The 18930-nt window shown below is 38.5% G+C and overlaps 2 protein-coding genes and 1 long non-coding RNA gene across 3 annotated transcripts in view; all 3 read right to left on the bottom strand.

Moving 5' to 3' along the window:
* The window catches only part of LOC116061681 (myelin and lymphocyte protein-like), a 10823-nt gene extending 4801 nt beyond the window's left edge, over window positions 1-6022 (bottom strand). Inside the window, exon 1 of the mRNA XM_031315996.2 lies at window positions 5773-6022. Within this exon, the coding sequence (XP_031171856.1) occupies window positions 5773-5859 (87 nt within the window). The 5' untranslated portion in view covers window positions 5860-6022. The remainder of the gene's footprint in view (window positions 1-5772) is intronic.
* LOC118493204 lies at window positions 1827-3111 on the bottom strand. The gene is made up of 2 exons (XR_004895192.1): window positions 2530-3111; window positions 1827-2435 (listed from the first exon to the last, which is right to left on the bottom strand). It is a non-coding gene; the product is annotated as an uncharacterized LOC118493204 (long non-coding RNA).
* Window positions 6023-7641: 1619 nt separating the features above from the next.
* Window positions 7642-16169, bottom strand: LOC116061680 (myelin and lymphocyte protein-like). The gene is made up of 4 exons (XM_031315995.2): window positions 15962-16169; window positions 9339-9506; window positions 9030-9176; window positions 7642-8268 (listed from the first exon to the last, which is right to left on the bottom strand). Exons 1-4 carry the CDS (start codon window positions 16046-16048, stop codon window positions 8194-8196), a joined length of 477 nt encoding a protein of 158 aa, XP_031171855.1. The 5' UTR covers window positions 16049-16169; the 3' UTR covers window positions 7642-8193.
* Between the last annotated feature and the right edge of the window lie 2761 nt (window positions 16170-18930).

The raw sequence follows: 18930 nt of genomic DNA, 5'->3' as shown, positions 1-18930 counted from the left end.
TATCATGCTGCTGACAGCAATCGAACATCATTGCCGTCGCGGAGAGTCCCCCTGCAATCCCCACCCACACACGTCTCTCAGCCTCGTTGAGTAGCTAGCTAGCTAGCATTACAACAAACCCCGTCCGCCTGGTAAAATCCAAAAGGTGACATTGGCGTGTGAAATATACTGTGATAGTGTGCTTTTAGCTGCTGGCTAATCATTAGCCAGCAGCTAAAACCTGCTAATGTTAGCCACTAATGTTAGCTTGCTGGTTCACTAGCTAACTGGTCAGCTAGCTGCCAATACAGATTGAATCAAGAAAAACATAATTATGTTGGGGAAACTGCAGCTATTTTTTTAGCATGACATGAATGTGAATAAACTTGAATGGGTAAACCCGTCCGTGAACAGATGCATTCTAATCAACGATAGCATTTAGCAATAAAAACTCCCATAATTCCACACAACTTCCCAACGTCATCAAACGTCTGTATTTACCATCCATTGTTTTGGTTGAGAGACCCCTAGCGGCGGAAAGTTACATATTGTACTTTTAAGTATCAGGTGTGCAGGAGCAGAGCTGGCGCAAACACTTGCAAGGGCACATTATGATCCACAACACATTTGCTTTTCTAGAGAGGATTTTCCCCATAACTGCAGCAAAGAACGAACCCCTCAGCCTCTCAGGTGAAGAATTAACACATGTAGAGAACATAACTGCCCTCCCAGCTTTCTGGAAGAAGTAGCCGACAGTATAAACCCATTTTAAAACAACCTTTTCCCATAGCACACGTCTTGCTACACAGTGATTTTGAGGAGCAGTTTTGACAGGGATAATCAGGTTTATATTAGAAGCTTTTTGCCTGAATTTTTGGAAGATATACATAATTGTGGTGTGTGTCATTTAAAAGGTTGGCATGGTTTTATGGTTGTATGTGTATAAGTAAACAGGATAAGACTTTTGCCACCAGTTCATCCAGGGTTCTCTCTTCTCAATGAAGTCATCCAGTCTACTTTGTTAAAGTTAAACCAAAGTAGGTAGTTTTTCTTACTACACTATTTAAAATCTTACCACTTAGCCAGTTGAAATTCCACCAATAATTTGGAAATTCAACTGCACTTTTAAAGTCGAGCTGTTGAGTAAAAATTGAAATGAAACATAATGTGCCTTTTTATGTAAATTGTCTCATAAATGCAGAAAATCCAGATTTCACTCAATTGTGTAAACACAGTGAGTTCAAAGCCAGGATAGTCCGTTCATAATCTGGCCGCAATGTTTCAATGCCGCAAGCTAGACAACCAAAATTCAATCTGACCACATGAAAAGAATGTGCTACGCCATAAATTAAACAATTCACCTGCAGGTGGTTCAAATATTTCACTACCAAAATCCTATCTCTGCTTCTCCATATCAGTCTTATCTTTCCCCATACCAGAGGAACATTACCCATGTATTTCCATTCCAGGTAAAAGGGAATTGGCCCGCAGCCCATCACATTTCCACTGAAAATCAATCTTTGAAGTATCAAATACTCTCTGCCAGGTGGCTCTGAAATGTTTGTGTCAAAATGTACGTCATGAAAATTCTGCAACATGATTCACATCCTCACTGTTGATTCATATGTTCAAAACAATCCTTGCTTCACAAATAAATATGTGGTGATATATTAGTGTATTATGCTGCTGCTCTTATGGTTGGTTTTCATGTGCATTTTGATACATTTGGAACCATTTTTTGATTGTTTGCAATCATGTTCATTTCATTCATGTAGCACACAAAATTCGACACAGATGTGAATGAGGAAAATGTGTTGTGAAATTGTGTGATTACGTTATTTTTTTTAAAATATCTTCTTTCTGGTTTCTCCTTCTGCCTTCTGAAGTCCCTTTGTTTGAAATTGCTCCATCATTCAGTTTCATTCCAGTAAAAACGACAATGGACAAAAAAGCTGCCGAGCAAGTACTCTGACAGTTATTTTCCCTGCCCTTTTTTATTGTGAAAGAAAGTGAGCCTAGAACAAGTGAAGACAATTACAGGGACATATAAAAAGCCAAAAGAGGTTAATTACGGTAAGACGACTTACGACAAACGCAAACCCTGCCCTTTTTATATCTGTGATGGTTTAGATTTACAGTGCCAACTCTCACCAGCATAATAAACATTACCAGTGCATTTCTATACCTGAACAGTAGGTTATTTCATGGAAAGGTGAACTGGCCAGCAGCCAGGAAAAAAAAAGATCCAAGCCAGCAAGTAAACCATGAGCTGATGGTTGGTTTAGATTTACACCTCCCTCTGCAACTATAGCTGTTTTTCCACTGTGTCACGCAGATTTAATCTTTAGTTCTCTGTACCGAAAACTGTGGTGGGCTGTAATATTTTCTGAATAATTCATTTAAACAGGAGCTTTATCAACATATTGACTCTTAATTGACTCAAGAAGGGAAATTCTCTTATATTCCACCTCCACAGTGAGGACAGATGCACCTCAGGACAGATTTAAGGGATAACCAAGAAATGAGGTTTCAGTAATTTCCAGGTATAACTTTGAGTTGACAGTTATCCCCAGAAGAAGAAAGAATGCGCCCTAAATCCACAAATTTAGAAAATTCTGATGAACCAACATGATCAAAGTTTGATTGGAGAACCCGATCTGGGTTAGCTGGTTTACCCTCTTTTGCCCTTCACTACTGTCCAATTAGGAATAAAGACAAAAAAAAATTAGGTTTAGTATTTTTATGGTTAGCAACGACAAACTACACCTCTGTTAAGAGAATTACGTTTCTAAAGTAGCCTATATTGTGAAAAGGGTGATGAATACTATTGCTTATTGATTAAAACCTTAACTTGTAAATGCTTTATTGCAATTTAAAGGATTAGATAACCTTAGAATGGTATTACAAGCTGCCTTAAGCTGAATTTTAAACATTATTCAGACTGTGTAAAATGTTAAAAAAAATAAAATAAAAATCCTTCTAGAAATAGTGGTTCTAAATACATTTCTCCTATCTGAGAGTCTGGACATAGCTTTGTTGTGACCTGCAGTGTTACATGTTTTGGGCTGATTTAAAAAAAAAAAATTTTAATAATTTTTTGCGGCTCAAGACCCAAACATGCGGTGTACAACAGTGTTCCAAATTATTATGCAAATTATATTTTACACTGATTTTCCTAAATAGTCAATGCAAATGATATAATATATATATATATATATATATATATATATATATATATATATATATATATATATATATATACATACATACATACATACATACATACATTAGGGCTGTCAAAATAACGCGTTAATTTCGATTAATTAATCTGAGAAAAAATAACGCGTTAAAAAAAATAACGCAGATTAATCCATTCCATATTGACATTTGACCCTGAGCCGTTCTAGCCACCATTGGACTGTAAAATGAAGGAGGGAGACGAGAATGTGCTGCCTGGATCATTAACTGGAACATTTACTTGTAAAAATCTTCTTCCTGCCAACCCTGGCTACCGAAATCTGGTGCCACTGATATGTCTGCTCTTCTCTCTGATGCTTTGAAACAGACGTTACAGGCAACACAAACACCGCTGCACGGAACTAGTTAACACTATACTCAACAGCAGCTAACGTTAGCCTACCGCTAGCTAGTTAACACTATACTCGACAGCAGCTAACGTTAGCCTACCGCTAGCTAGTAGCTGGATTAAACACGGTTACAATGCTGACAGCTAACGCTAAACGGTGTAAAGTTTGACTGTGTTTTACTGCAGATGACTGTGACTCAACTCTGGGATGTAACAATCTGCAGCTGCCGAGCTGCCGTCAGAAAAACAACACAGACGGTGCTTTCAATGAAACTGGTAAACTACAGCTTCGTGGTGCATTTGAAGTTATTGTAAATGTCCTTTTCCCATCTGGTGGTTGTTTTTGTCGTTCAACAGCAATTTACTAGTGAAATAAGTTATTGTTATTGTTATACATTATTATTAAATCATTTAATTTTGACCATATGGCCTTAGCAATAAACAAGCCGTTCTTTAATGTCACCAACTGTTGTTTAGTAGGCCTACCCTTTGTTTTCTTTTCTTTTTTTACTTTCTTAAAAAGTATCGGTTCAGGCACCGTTAATTATGTATGCGATTAATTTCGACTAGTTAATCACAGAGTATGTAATTAATTAGATTAAATTTTGTAATCGATTGACAGCCCTAATATATATATATATAATATAATATAATTTTCAAGTCACCAACCAAGGGTATAAGTCAAATTTCATTGAACAAACCACCCAATGAAAACAGTATTTTTTCAAAAATATAAAACTCAAAATGCACTGTTCCAAATTGTTATGCACAACAGTTTCAAAGCATTTTATAGGTTGTAAAGAACTGAAAATGGTAATTTGCTGAATTTGCAGGATTAGGTCATATTTACTGAAATCAAAAGCTATTTCAATCAAACACCCGACACCGATTAAGCAGACGAAGATGGATGGATGGATTTGCATCGACTATTTAGGAAAATCAGTGTAAAATATAATTTGCATAATAATTTGGAACACAGTGTATGTAGAGAATGGTTACAATGTTGCAAATTGGTCCATTTCAATAATTGTTACAAAAATAAAGCTATTGCATCACAGAATACTTTCAACCTACAAGTGAAAAAAACTATACAGGCCAAAGTAGTGAGTTTTTCACTTTTGCTTTTTGTTGCTAAAACTTGTTAAAGTTGTTGTTTTCCTGTTGCTCTGGCAATCTGTGTTTTTCACAATTTGCCCTATGGGAACAACTGTATAACTTATAGTATAAACTTAGTCTCGCATTGCCAGACCTTTCTCCACAGCACTGCGGAGGAGGGTCTGGCTAGTCCACACAGCATTCCGAGATGGGAGAAACTGCTCTGGTTTATTGGTATTTCTTTAAACCAATTACAATCGCGTTGAGCAGCGCTAGGCGCCGGACAGAGCCACGGTGCCGCTGCAAAATAGCCTTGGGAAGGAACTTGTTTTGGTGGAATGTGTACGTTCAAAAGTTTTAGTCGTACGAGAGAAAACTCAGATTGGCCAGATAGTCTAGCTAGCTGTCTGGATTTACCCTGCAGAGATCTGAGGAGCAGTTAACCATAGTCAACGTAAATCCACCAGAGTTTAAAATTACAACACAAAGAAAACGAAAGGTAACGGACATCCAGCCGAAAAGAGGGAGATCCTTTCAGATGCGGAATTTCGGGCGGCACCGGAATAATCCCGGAAGTGGAACGTCATGGAAATATTATAAACCCAACTTGCCATGTTTTCTAAATAACATGACCACACAACAATCAGTACTAAAAAGAGTAGGCTAGATGAAGAGTAGATTGTTTTAACTGACGGGGCTCTCAATAACCAGTTTCATCGGCATATCCTTGTATCTCATTGGACCAGACCAAACCTATCAACTCCACTAATCTTCACGTTTGCTGGTCCCTCTGCTCTGTGTTGGCTCTACTGATCAAACACTGAAGCCTGCTGAGCAACATAACAAGACAAGAGAGATTCCAAAAACAGATCTGCAACAAAGACTAGCCTCAAGGAGCCATGATGAGGAGTCAAGGAAACAAGATCATATTATAAATGATGCTGACTCGAGTGGAATAGGCAGATAAAAGGAATAAAGTATTAGTTTAACAACTCACTTGGGTAAGGAGCAAAGATTGAGAGACCAAAAGGGATAATGAAAGAGGAGAAACCCAAGGGGAAAGAGGAACTCCCAAATAATAACAAAATGCCATGACAAGATGAAAAACTTACAAATTCAGGGATGAAAAACAGGTCAGGAATGGAAGTAAAGATCCTGCCACCTGTGGGCAGAAAATCTCTCGACATGGTGGAAGTCATGGTCCAAACACTGTATGTGTATGTGTGTGATTTCCTCTAGAATGAGATGTGTCACCTGTTTTGATCTGCTTTTTAAAGATCGTCTTTCTCCCCCTTCCCCCTCCTGCACCTCCCTTCTCCACTCCACCTACTGATCCATTCCACTTGGCGAAACTACCAGTTTGACAGGTGCTTTTTGGCTTTGTTTGTGCAGCGTGAGGCTGTCCCTGGTTCTTGCATGTGTGATTCTGTGTGCCCTCATGTTTATAGTGTCCTGTTGGGTCTTTGTAAATGGCAACCAACTGTTTACATGCACACAAGTGATTGAAAGACAACTAATGCAGCATTCACATGGGATATGCATGTCCAACCTTCTAACTCCTTATCAGCTGAATGGTTGAAGACATTTTATTTCAACCACATTAACCTCACAAACAAAGTTTTTACTTTAAAGCTGCACTAATTGATATTTCAAATGAAATGTGCAATATGAAAGATGGCACTCGTGGTCACAAACCCACAGAGAAATAATTATCCTGACTCTGCAGCCTCCCTCATCTCTTGGAGTGTTTGAGCATCTTTAAGCACATTCTTTTTTGTTTTTAAGGGGCCCGCAACTTCACTGTTTTTTGTTTTCTTTCGCTTCCTTTATTGACAAAAATAAAACAATACATGTTTCTACTTTGCTTTAAATTCCAGTCAAAATCCCAGATTTTCCAAACATGACAAATCAGGCTAATGTCTGGGCAAATGTGATGCACTGACATCATGTGTGTATGCTAAATATTTACAACTATGAAGAAAGTGAAGAAAAAAGCAAGACTTAATATTACAATACATAAAGATTTGCTGTACTGTGCTGTATTTTCATGAGGCAAACCCCAAACAAGAAATACATTTACAGTAGATTTTAATATTTAACCTGCAGAGATAGGCAGTACCAATGGCGATTTTAGACCCTTTTTAGGGGGGCTCAAGCCCTAAATTTCATCTCAGCCCCCCTAAAAAATTATAATAAAAAACAAATTAATTTGTATTTATTTTTTATTAATTTTAGTGCCTCAAGTTAGAGTTTGTGAACTTGTCTGTTAGTGACAAACAGGACAAACAATTACAAGTTCAAAGAAACAGGTTTAATATCCTGTGTCACCAATGCTATGCACCTGTAACCCAGTCAAGGAAAGTTTTATTTCTTATATATTTATTGTTTACACCTCATTATCATTTCATTTGATTCTGGTAGTCCATAAATGGACTTTCTTAGTTTTTTTCATATGTGCAATATTTTACATTTATCCTCTGTTATTGTTATCCAGTGAAATTACTGAATTAGCAGGTGGGGTGGGGGCTTTATCCTGTCATATTCTCATTAGGGGCTGAGCCCCCCTAAAGGTCTGATCCTAGAATCACCCCTGGGAAGTACTGATTTTATTGGATAATTTTTATGCCAGAATCTGTGATAAATGCATCATTTTTGACTGGAAATCTGAAATACTCTGGCGTACTATCCCAGAGAACTTGTGGCCTGAGGCTACATTATGTAAAACTAACACAACTTACCTGACAGTACACTACAGGGTGAGCCTGGGACAGAGACAGAGAGGAGGAACAGACAATACACTATTCTGCAGGTGCATTGTCTTTGCAAAGAGCAGGGGTACAAGTGTCTTAAAGTTTCCGTATCATTCAGTCTGCTCTACTGTACTGACGTTTTGCACATAAAGTTGTTTCAATACAGCCAATACCGTACATCCAAACTGGGCCTTTCAAAAAATGAAAAAGTTATTAAAATTGAAGAAAAAGACTTGTCAAAGAGAGTCATTTATCCATTATACATTTACATTTTGTTCATTGTAAACATAGAGAAAACATGCAAGGAAACAAATCTTTTAAATGTTTGTGTCAGATTTTGAATGGTACAAGCCTCTGAGCATTTATTAGCAATTTAAATGTACTGTGCTATACTAACGCTAAGCTCTGCTATTACATGTCTTGGAAACTTTCTAGTGAAATGCTTTAATGTCATTTTGATTTGTAAAAATGTTCACTGCAAGCTGGAGGCAAACTTCTGGCATTCATTATTGATCTGTTATACATGTTTACAGATTTTATTTAATTTGTATTTACTTTTTTTGATTTTACCTGTACAGTAAAGCCACCAACAATAATAAACAAGTAACATTTATCAATACCTTTCTTGTATTTTCACTCATTCACTCACTTTGGCACTATTGTTAATAAGCAAGTTAGAAATATAAAAAAGAACAAAATAAAAAGAACGAAAACACAAAAAGTCAGCTGTTTATTTGGTTTCTTCGTATTTTGGTCGTTGTTCTTGGTTTGTGTTTTGTCCTATTAGGACCTCTTCCATCGGATGGCAGAGAAAATGGCATGGATGAAGTAGAGAAGAGTGGCCACATAGGACATCACCTGAAAACACACACACACACACACACACACACACACACACACACACACACACAGACACAGACACAAACACAGAAACACACGGATGATTGTCACCTTCAGATAGAAAGATGGAGGTGTTGCCAAGTCTGGTCACAAGACCACAGACAGATGTCAATACATTGATTTAAACAAGACAAATAGAGATGCATACAATTGCATTTGAGCTTCAAGATGAGATTATATCTTTAACCCCCAAGTCATTACAATTACACACTGCAGCCATTATTCAAACCCACAGAACTTAATTTAAAATTCTAGTGGAGATCTTAAAATTTAGAAAGATGCCAAATTTGTCCGGTTGAAATGTGTAGAAATATGTATAAAATGACACAACTAGATAAAATGATGCATGCAGATTACTGTACTTCCCGAGCTGATACAAAAATAGTGTATATGATACTGACAATCCAACCTTAAAGCTACTTAAGGGGAGGTATGAAATTACTCTGTACAGAAAATATCATAGACTGTTAACAGACTCTAAATTGAAAAAATCATAGAAATGCTGTTTACATGTTAGTTTCCCCAAATTGTTAATTTAGTTACCGTACATCTGAATATTGTGGTATATGTAAATAGAAATTAGAAGAAATAGAGAAGCTAGGATCTGTGTGCTTGTGTGTGCTTGTGTGTGTATGTGTGCGTGTGTGTGTGTGTGTGTGTGTGTGTGTGTGTGTGTGTGTGTGTGTGTGTGTGTGTGTGTGTGTGTGTGTGTGACATACCACTGCAGCAATGTCCAGTCGATATATTTTTAGACCATCCGATGTGCCCTGAAGGGACTGAATCGTTGCTCTCAGAAGGGTGACGTAAGCTAGAATCACCGATGCACTGAGGTAGAAAACCACCGCTACAAAATGATAACCCACATCCTAAAAAGATACAGTAAGAAGGAAGGGAGGGAGAAAGATTGATGGAGAAAGAAGGCAGAATAACCGTTAAAATATGATTGGACGAACACTATGTGGTGAACAAGTTTATGGTATCTACTGTATCTAAATTAAGTCAATCAGCAGGTGGTGGGCGTGTCTAACCAGAGAGGGCCAGATGCCGCTCTGATTGGCTCCGCAGAGGAAGATGAAGAACCAGAGTGTCGTCACTACGAAGCAGAAGACAGACACGAACATCACCCAGCCCAGAGGGTTGGGAAACACGACGAGTTCAGCCGATGCCACCAGCATCCACACCAAACCCCCGAACACCTGCAGGGGGGGGGGCGGAGAGAGGGGTGAGGGGGAAGAGACAGGGAGAGAGAGAGAGAAAAATATGGATTTAAAAATGAAGTTTTCTCAGCTAGTGCACAGTGCATTTTTGTTTTTGTATGACAATGACAGACTGTGAATAACAGTGTTGCACCCATAGACTGTATAATATTAACAGTCTATGGTTGCACCTTAAAAGCTGCAATAAAAGATTTTTTGGCCACTTGGGGGCAGCAGAAAGTTGTAACCAGACACATTCATATCATTTTTAAAGTTGATATGTGAACTTGTTAGCAAACAGTTGCTTATGTACACATCCTCCGTTTGGAGTAATGTTTGTGTCCACCTGCTGAATGTAAGTAAATTATTATCTCTCTTATTAAGTCCCAGTACCGAATAAATATGGAGTGTGGACTGGTATCTGGAGAGGTGCTAGTTCACTGCCAAGATGCCCATGAGCAGGACACCAAACCGCTAACCACTCGGGAACCTTTCAATGGGCAGCCCCCTCACTCTCCATTTGTGCATGTATGCTAATAGGTCCTGGGCATGTTTGTGTATTTCAGGCCTGTGTGTAACTGTGACAACAGAGTGAACATGTAAAATTGGTGGTGTCCCTTTAAAATAAGGATTGGGCCTTTAAAACACACACAGACACACACACAGACAGACACACACACACACACACACACACACACACACACACTCAAACAAACGTCACTCTTGAATATAGTTTCACAGTCTTTCTCTTTCCTCCTTTGACAAACATTGTGCCTGAAAGAGTGTTTGGTATTTAGATTATGAAACATGAACCTCCACCATTTGTCCCATGATAAGAGGCATTTGAGGTAGTCACTATGTACAGGAAAACCATTTACACTAACAGCTATTGTACATGTTGACAAGTGTCTGCTGTGGAAAAGGCCTAGTGTGTCCTAGCTTTGATTTCCTCCAGTTAGGCAGTTAAGGGCTACACACAGGTGTCTCTACAGTGCAATCAATCAGCATTAAGCCATTAAGTATCAGGTGTGCAGGAGCAGAGCTGACGCAAACACTTGCAGGGGCACATTATGACCCACAACACATTTGCTTTTCTAGAGAGGATTTTTACCATAACTGCAGCAAAGAACGAACCCCTGAGCCTCTCAGGTGAAGAATTAACACATGTAGAGAACATAACTGCCCTCCCAGCTTTCTGGAAGAAGTAGCCGACAGTATAAACCCATTTTAAAACAACCTTTTCCCATAGTACACACGTCTTGCTACACAGTGATTTTGAGGAGTAGTTTTGACAGGGATAATCAGGTTTATATTAGAAGCTTTTTGCCTGAATTTGTGGAAGATATACATAATTGTGGTGTGTGTCATTTAAAAGGTTGGCATGGTTTTATGGTTGTATGTGTATAAGTAAACAGGATAAGACTTTTGCCACCAGTTCATCCAGGGTTCTCTCTTCTCAATGAAGTCATCCAGTCTACTTTGTTAAAGTTAAACCAAAGTAGGTAGTTTTTCTTACTACACTATTTAAAATCTTACCACTTAGCCAGCTGAAATTCCACCAATAATTTGGAAATTCAACTGCACTTTTAAAGTCGAGCTGTTGGGTAAAAATTGAAATGAAATATAATGTGCCTTTTATGTAAATTGTCTCATAGATGCAGACAATCCAGGTTTCACTCAATTTTGTAAACACAATGAGTTCAAAGCCAGGACAGTCTGTTCATAATCTGCCACAATGTTATTTTTAATAAGCTAGGCAACCAAAATTCAATCTGACCACATAGAAAGAATGTGCCACGCCATAAATTAAACAATTCACCTGCAGGTGGTTCAAATATTTCTCTACCAAAATACTTTCATTTATCCCCACAAACTCCACCATTATGTATGAGAAAATGTCCAAATGTGTTACGTATTGTATTTTGGGAAGTTTGCAATCTTGATTAGAATGTAAATGGAGTTATGTGGGTTTAAACAAGGGCTGTCCACACAACATGAGTAAAATCTCTCACTGGTAGAGAACCTATGGTAAAAGTAATATTACAGTTGGCTGATGTTGCTATGAAACAAACATATGACGCTTTTCATAATGTTCATAATATTAAAAAAAAAATGCTTTCAACTCAGCAAATCTGTTCTGGTTTACCAAGAGTTTGAAATATTTTATTCAGAAAATTCAACATTCTTGTGAATTAGTAAATGAGTATTTGAACTAAAAAAAACTAACTAACAAATCTGTGGCTAAGTATCCTTTAAACAGACAATATGGGCTTCCTGTAAAAGGCAAGTTTTTGATATCACATTAAGTGGTAAACCAGTTCAAATAAGCGTGTCAGTGTTTCTAGTATTATGTAACAAGTCCCCTCATTTGTACGACGCTCACTTTGGATTCAAACCTTTGATGGGAGAAAGCCACATTAGTTGATACCCGAAGGTGCTCGAGCACAGCATGTTGAGAAAGTGAGATACACAGGTGAGCAAACACAATTCACTACTGTAAAAACACGTTACTTTACACAACTTTATACTAACATTACTTTAAGCTGTAGTAGTAGTATCTGCAAATATTGTGTAAGCCTTATCTCTGCTTCTCCATATCAGTCTTATCTTTCCCCATACCAGAGGAACATTACGCATGTATTTCCATTCCAGGTAAAAGGGAATTGGCCCGCAGCCCATCACATTTCCACTGAAAATCAATCTTTGAAGTATCAAATACTCTCTGCCAGGTGGCTCTGAAATGTTTGTGTCAAAATGTACGTCATGAAAATTCTGCAACATGATTCACATCCTCACTGTTGATTCATATGTTCAAAACAATCCTTGCTTCACAAATAAATATGTGGTGATATATTAGTGTATTATGCTGCTGCTCTTGTGGTAGGTTTTCATGTGCATTTTGATACATTTGGAACATTTCTTTGTCTTATTCCATTGGAATTCATTGTAACTGGTGTGAATCCCAGCTGACTACACCCCCCAGGAGCTACTGTAGCTTTTCAGAGCCATCTTCACGTCTACAAGGAGTGAGCATTTTAGTGGAGTGTTCCTTTAAATCAATGGAATCCAACCTACAGTTTCCCACATGACCTAAGCTCGGTTTTAAATGTTTGTTTGAAATAATTGCCAGCTCAAACAACACTCTATATGCTGTATGTATCATTGCATTGTTTGCAATCTTGTTCATTTCATCCATGTAGCACACACAATTTCACACAGATGTGAATGAGGAAAATGTGTTGTGAAATTTGTGTGATTGTGTGAAGTTATTTTTTTTATTTATTTATTTTAAATATCTTCTTTCTGGTTTCTCCTTCTAATTCTGAACTCCCTTTGTTTGAACTTGCTCCATCATTCAGTTTCATTCCAGTAAAAACGACAATGGACAAAAAAGCTGTCGAGCAAGTAGGCCTACTCTGACAGTTATCTTCCCTGCCCTTTTTTTTTTTATTGTGAAAGAAAGTGATCCTAGAACAAGTGAAGACAAGTACAGCCGCAGCGTCAGCTGATTTTGCCAGGGCTTCAGCCCCGAATGTTTTGAGTGTAGCCCCGAATGTATTATGAAAAGTTCACTGACAAATATGAAACCGGACAATAGCCACGTGCCTGATCGCCTGGCCATTCATAACGGACGCTTATTTCTCCGTGCCTGTCACAAAGCGATCCCTCCCCTCTCTGCTGCTCTCTATCTCTCTCTTTCTCTCTCTCCGATAGAAAGAGACAGGATGAGTGGGGAAAACTGTGGTAATTGTAGCCTATATGTGGCTGTGCCAAGAAGCGCTCTACCATTAGGCTACATTCAAGTTAAAGTGGTGTGAGGAGTGGTTCAACTTGGAAATTGCAAAGGACTCAGCTCTATTAACCTTGCATTACAGTGCTTTAACCTACATGTTTTGGGGATGAATCTAATGTGCTGGTGTTTCTGGTTGTTACATGCTACAAGGTGTAAAGGGGAATCTAACTCCATAAGGGAGTGAATGGTGAAAGAAAAGGACAACATAAGTTTAAGTACTCCTCCAAGTCACAGAGAACACAGATGGGATGAGTTATATTTTGAATGTGCACAAAGTTTTGAACATGAGCAGAAATCTTGTTCAAACACATCTGAAATATTACAGTCCAAGGCTTTATTAATTCATTAAAATGAATTAATGTATCATTGAGGTGCATAATTGTCATGTGCACATTTAAGGAGGTTACTTCCCCAACAAAAGACGCAAAAGAGGAGGGAAGAGTAAATGATGCCAAGGCTACATGTGTGCTGACTCAGATATAATTAGAAAAGTTGATCCAAAAGGAGAATAAATAGTTGAAAGCAATACAGAATGCCTGAGAGCCTTAATGCAATATATTCCATTATGTCTTTATATTTTGAATTGTACCCTATGTTTCCCTTTACATATTTCCAGCATAAATTGATTCAGAAAAAGGTAGAAATAGGTGCATAAAAATTCACCTGAATGCAGGAAATGAAGTGTTTAATGTTTAAAATATTCTGGGGGAGGACCCACAGACCCCCTGCATCATAGGTCACCACACAGATCTGGAAAAAAAAACCTTGGCCTTTGGGTTGCCAGGCCATCTATGATTAGGCCAAATGTTGGTGCCATCTAAATAACATCTACGAACTGGAAGCTAAAATGAACATACACTGGCTATTAACAAGCTGGGCAAGCCAATTGCTGTATTGCACTGCATTCAGTTTATTTAAATGGGTGCGGGCTAAGCCCCGAACCTCCTCAAGTCCTAGAAACGCCCCTGAGTACAGTCACATATAAAAAGCCAAAATCAAATTTAGAAAATTCTGATGAACCAACATGATCAAAGTTTGATTGGAGAATCTGGGTTAGCTAAGGTTTACCCTCTCTTGCCCTTCACTACTGTCCAATTAGGAATAAAGACAAAAAAAATTAGGTTTAGTATTTTTATGGTTAGCAACGACAAGCTACACCTCTGTTAAGAGAATTACGTTTCCAAAGTAGTCTATATTGTGAAAAGGGTGATGAATACTATTGCTTAATGATTAAAACCTTAACTTGTAAATGCTTTATTGCAATGTAAAGGATTAGATAACCTTAGAATGCTATTACAAACTGCCATAAGCTGAATTTTAAACATTATTCAGAATGTGTAAAATGTAAAAAATCCTTCTGGAAATAGTGGTTCTAAATACATTTCTCCTCTCTGAGATTTTGGACATTTGCTTTGTTGTGACCTGCAGTATTAAGAAGACTACACCATACATTGTAGAGAATGGTTACAATGTTGCAAATTGGTCCATTTCAATAATTGTTACTAAAATAAAGCTATTGCATCACAGAATACTTTCAACCTACAAGTGAAAAAAACTATACAGGCCAAAGTAGTGAGTTTTTCACTTTTGCTTTTTGTTGCTAAAACTTAAAGTTGTTTTCCTGTTGCTATGGCAACCTGTGTTTTTCACAATTTGCCCTATGGGAACAACTGTCAGTATAAACTTAGTCTTGCATTGCCAGACCTTTCTCCACAGCGCTGCGGAGGAGGGTCTGGCTAGTCCACACAGCATTCCGGGATGGAAGAAACTGCTCTGGTTTATTGGCATTTCTTTAAACCAATTACAATCGTCTTGGGCGGTGCTAGGTGCCGGACAGAGCCACGGTGCCGCTGCAAAATAGCCTCGGGAAGGAACTTGTTTTGGTGGAATGTGTACGTTCAAAAGTTTTAGTCGTACGAGAGAAAACTCAGATTGGCCAGATAGTCTAGCTAGCTGTCTGGATTTACCCTGCAGAGATCTGAGGAGCAGTTAACCATAGTCAACGTAAATCCAACGGAGTTTAAAATTACTACACAAAGAAAGTGAAAGGTAGCGGACATCCAGCCGAAAAGAGGAAGATCCTTTCAGATGTGGAATTTCGGGTGGCACCGGAATAATCCCGGAAGTGGAACGTCATGGATATATTATAAACCCAACTTGCCATGTTTTCTAAATAACATGACCACACAACAATCAGTACTAAAAAGAGTAGGCTAGATGAAGAGTAGATTGTTTTAACTGACGGGGCTCTCAATAACCAGTTTCATCGGCATATCCTTGTATCTCATTGGACCAGACCAAACCTATCAACTCCACTAATCTTCACGTTTGCTGGTCTCTCTGCTCTGTGTTGGCTCTACTGATCAAACACTGAAGCCTGCTGAGCAACATAACAAGACAAGAGAGATTCCAAAAACAGATCTGCAACAAAGACTAGCCTCAAAGAGCCATGATGAGGAGTCAAGGAAACAAGATCATAATATAAATGATGCTGACTCGAGTGGAATAGGCAGATAAAAGGAATAAAGTATTAGTTTAACAACTCACTTGGGTAAGGAGCAAAGATTGAGAGACCAAAAGGGATAATGAAAGAGGAGAAACCCAAGGGGAAAGAGGAACTCACAAATAATAACAAAATGCCATGACAAGATGAAAAACTTACAAATTCAGGGATGAAAAACAGGTCAGGAATGGAAGTAAAGATCCTGCCACCTGTGGGCAGAAAATCTCTCGACATGGTGGAAGTCATGGTCCAAACACTGTATGTGTATGTGTGTGATTTCCTCTAGAATGAGATGTGTCACCTGTTTTGATCTGCTTTTTAAAGACCATCTTTCTCTCCCTTCCCCCTCCCTTCTCCACTCCACCTACTGATCCATTCCACTTGGCGAAACTACCAGTTTGACAGGTGCTTTTTGGCTTTGTTTGTGCAGCGGGAGGCTGTCCCTGGTTCTTGCATGTGTGATTCTGTGTGCCCTCATGTTTATAGTGTCCTGTTGGGTCTTTGTAAATGGCAACCAACCTTTACATGCACACAAAAAGTGATTGAAAGAACTAATGCAGCATTCACATGGGATATGCATAGATATATAGAATTGTTTAATCCAAGTCTGATCTGTGTATTTGCCCTGCACATGACTAAAAACATGAATTAAAAAAGTGAAACTTGGATTTGAATTTTTTTTTAAATCTTGTATGACATTTAGCACCAGGCTATATGTCCAACCTTCTAACTCATCAGCTGAATGGGAGCCTGAGTTTATGCAAATTTTTGAGTTTGCATGTATTTGTATGGGAACCCACTGAACTGCATTCCTACTAGTTGGATGCTAAGACAAATGGATGAAGAGAGAAAGGGAGGGAGGAAGGGAGGGATGGAGAGAGTGAGGGAAAAACAGGTTTGTCAATGAGGGTGTAGGAGGATAGGAGAGGACAAACAGGGACAGACATGTAGAGCAAAGGGAGAGGCTGGGAGTGGCTGGGATTTTATTTATCACCTGTTACACCTGTTTCCACCTGACACCAGAAAAGAAATGATCCAACCAGCAGAGACTGCAGAAATTTTCTACTGGTCCCAGCCAAGAAATTGTCCAACACACAACCCACTGCCATCATGGCAAAGACATACACAAAATACGATAGAACAAGAGACATATGTCATCTTAATCTTGATACAAAAACGAATAAGGGCAATTCCTAAAATGTCAAACATATTGTTTTTAGTGTTTGCCAAAGATGATGTCAAATGTCAATCAGCCGTGAGTCACAGAAGTGGTGTGATTTGAGATTGTGTTTGTGCTTTTATCTCCGAGTGGTTCATCCAGTCAAACTGCCAAACACAGCGTGATGGTTTCTAGGCAGAGGGATTTAATCTCTGCATAATATACAAAACCTTTTGTGTGGGACGACTCAACGTCTTTTTTTAATCTCTGGCTCAATACAATGTACATTAGTCTGCTGCATTGTTACGAAATAAATAACAACACATACGCACATTTGAATTTGTAGCGCCGTTGCTAAACACTCATCAGAAAGAAACATGAAAACCATTGTGTTTCACCATTGTGTTTCAGTTCAGCAAATAACGTTCAAGTCACAAATTAGAGATTTTTCAAATTTTATTTGACCTTTATTTATACAGGTTATCTAATAGAGACAACGGGTCTCTAACTCAAGAAAGACCTGTTTAGATTACTGGAAACAATGTAGCTACCGGCTCAAATTATATACAGTCTTAATGGCAAAGAGTGTCTCATTGACTTCAATATCATGTATAACATCTAAAATTGTTCTCATTCCCTAGTTTACCAGCATGATAAAACAGCCTCGTTGAATTACGAGGGCTGGTTTCTAAATGACGCACAGAGCTAACTAGCCTTTTTAAAAGTACACAGCATTCCGATATAGTGCAGTGAGTCATTCTGTAGGAGTAGATTTCATCTTTTCCAAATGGGAGATGTTGCTTTGTTCTGCATATGTTGACACACCCTAAGTCAACCTGTTCATCTAGCCTCTGCTAAAATCAGTCAAGTGTGTTTGGAGACCCATCCTCTGTCGCTACACATCTAAAGGTTATTGGCACCATGAAGTCTAAGTGGAGTGAAGGTTGTTCCTTCTCTCTTTTTTTTCTTTTCTTTTTTTGAGAGAAGGAACAACCTTCACTCCAATTAGACTTCGAAATGCGAAAAGAGAGCTGAGCCAGAAGGCAAAGCTTTTGATCTACCGGTCAATTTTCGTTCCTATCCTCACCTATGGTCATGAAGGCTGGGTCCAGATGGTGTAGTCTACGTGATACGCAGGTATATGCAGTATACCCACTAAGAAAGCTCCAGGATTTCCATATACCCACTTAAAAACGCGCAATGACATGTAACAACATACTTTCCATTATAATTTTGATATATTTTGATATGTCATCTGTGTTTTTTTTTCATTGCATAGACTAAATAAAGGTATTTCCTCCATAAATTGGTGCATAAAAGTGTGTCAGAATGCAGGAAATGAAGTCTTTGAAGCTGAACATTTTCCTTGGGGAGGACACTCTCTTATATCTCTACCCTGACCTGGGAACACCTCGAGGTCCCCCAGTCATAGCTGGCTAATGTGGCTTGGGAAAGGGAAGTTTGGGGTCGCCTGCTGAAACTGCTGCCCCCGTGACCCGACCCCGGATAAGCGGATGACGATGGATGGATGGATGGTTGTTTCTATCTGAAAATGTAATCCAGTCAACCTGACATGACTGTAGAGAGATTTCCAGAACTTCTAGTTCATTATAGCTGTAACCTTTGCTGTTTAAACACTTAGAAACAAGAACAGGAAGTAGGACATGATGTCTTTCCAATTTTTGGCAACAGAAATAGAGGTTTGTTTGAAGTGAAAGAAGTTTGTTCAGGAGTATTGTATTCTATTTTATTTGGAAGGATAACCTAGCAGTCATCTCTGTCAGAAGTTCAATTACCACACCCTGTCAAGGGCTTTTTGAATGTGGTATGATCTTCTGACGCAGTATTCAAATGAGGTTATCTTTACAAATGAAAACTCGTTTTACAAGTTCTAAAGGTAACAAATGCCCAGGAATTGTCTGTTGTAAAGAACTACAGCATATGTCACATGTTCCTCCAACATCATTAT

This window comes from Sander lucioperca, chromosome 15, assembly GCF_008315115.2.
Source record: "Sander lucioperca isolate FBNREF2018 chromosome 15, SLUC_FBN_1.2, whole genome shotgun sequence".
In the NCBI taxonomy this organism is placed as follows: Eukaryota; Metazoa; Chordata; class Actinopteri; order Perciformes; family Percidae; genus Sander; species Sander lucioperca.
Note: the sequence above shows the minus strand (reverse complement) of the source record. Positions and strands in the feature narration are given on the sequence as shown.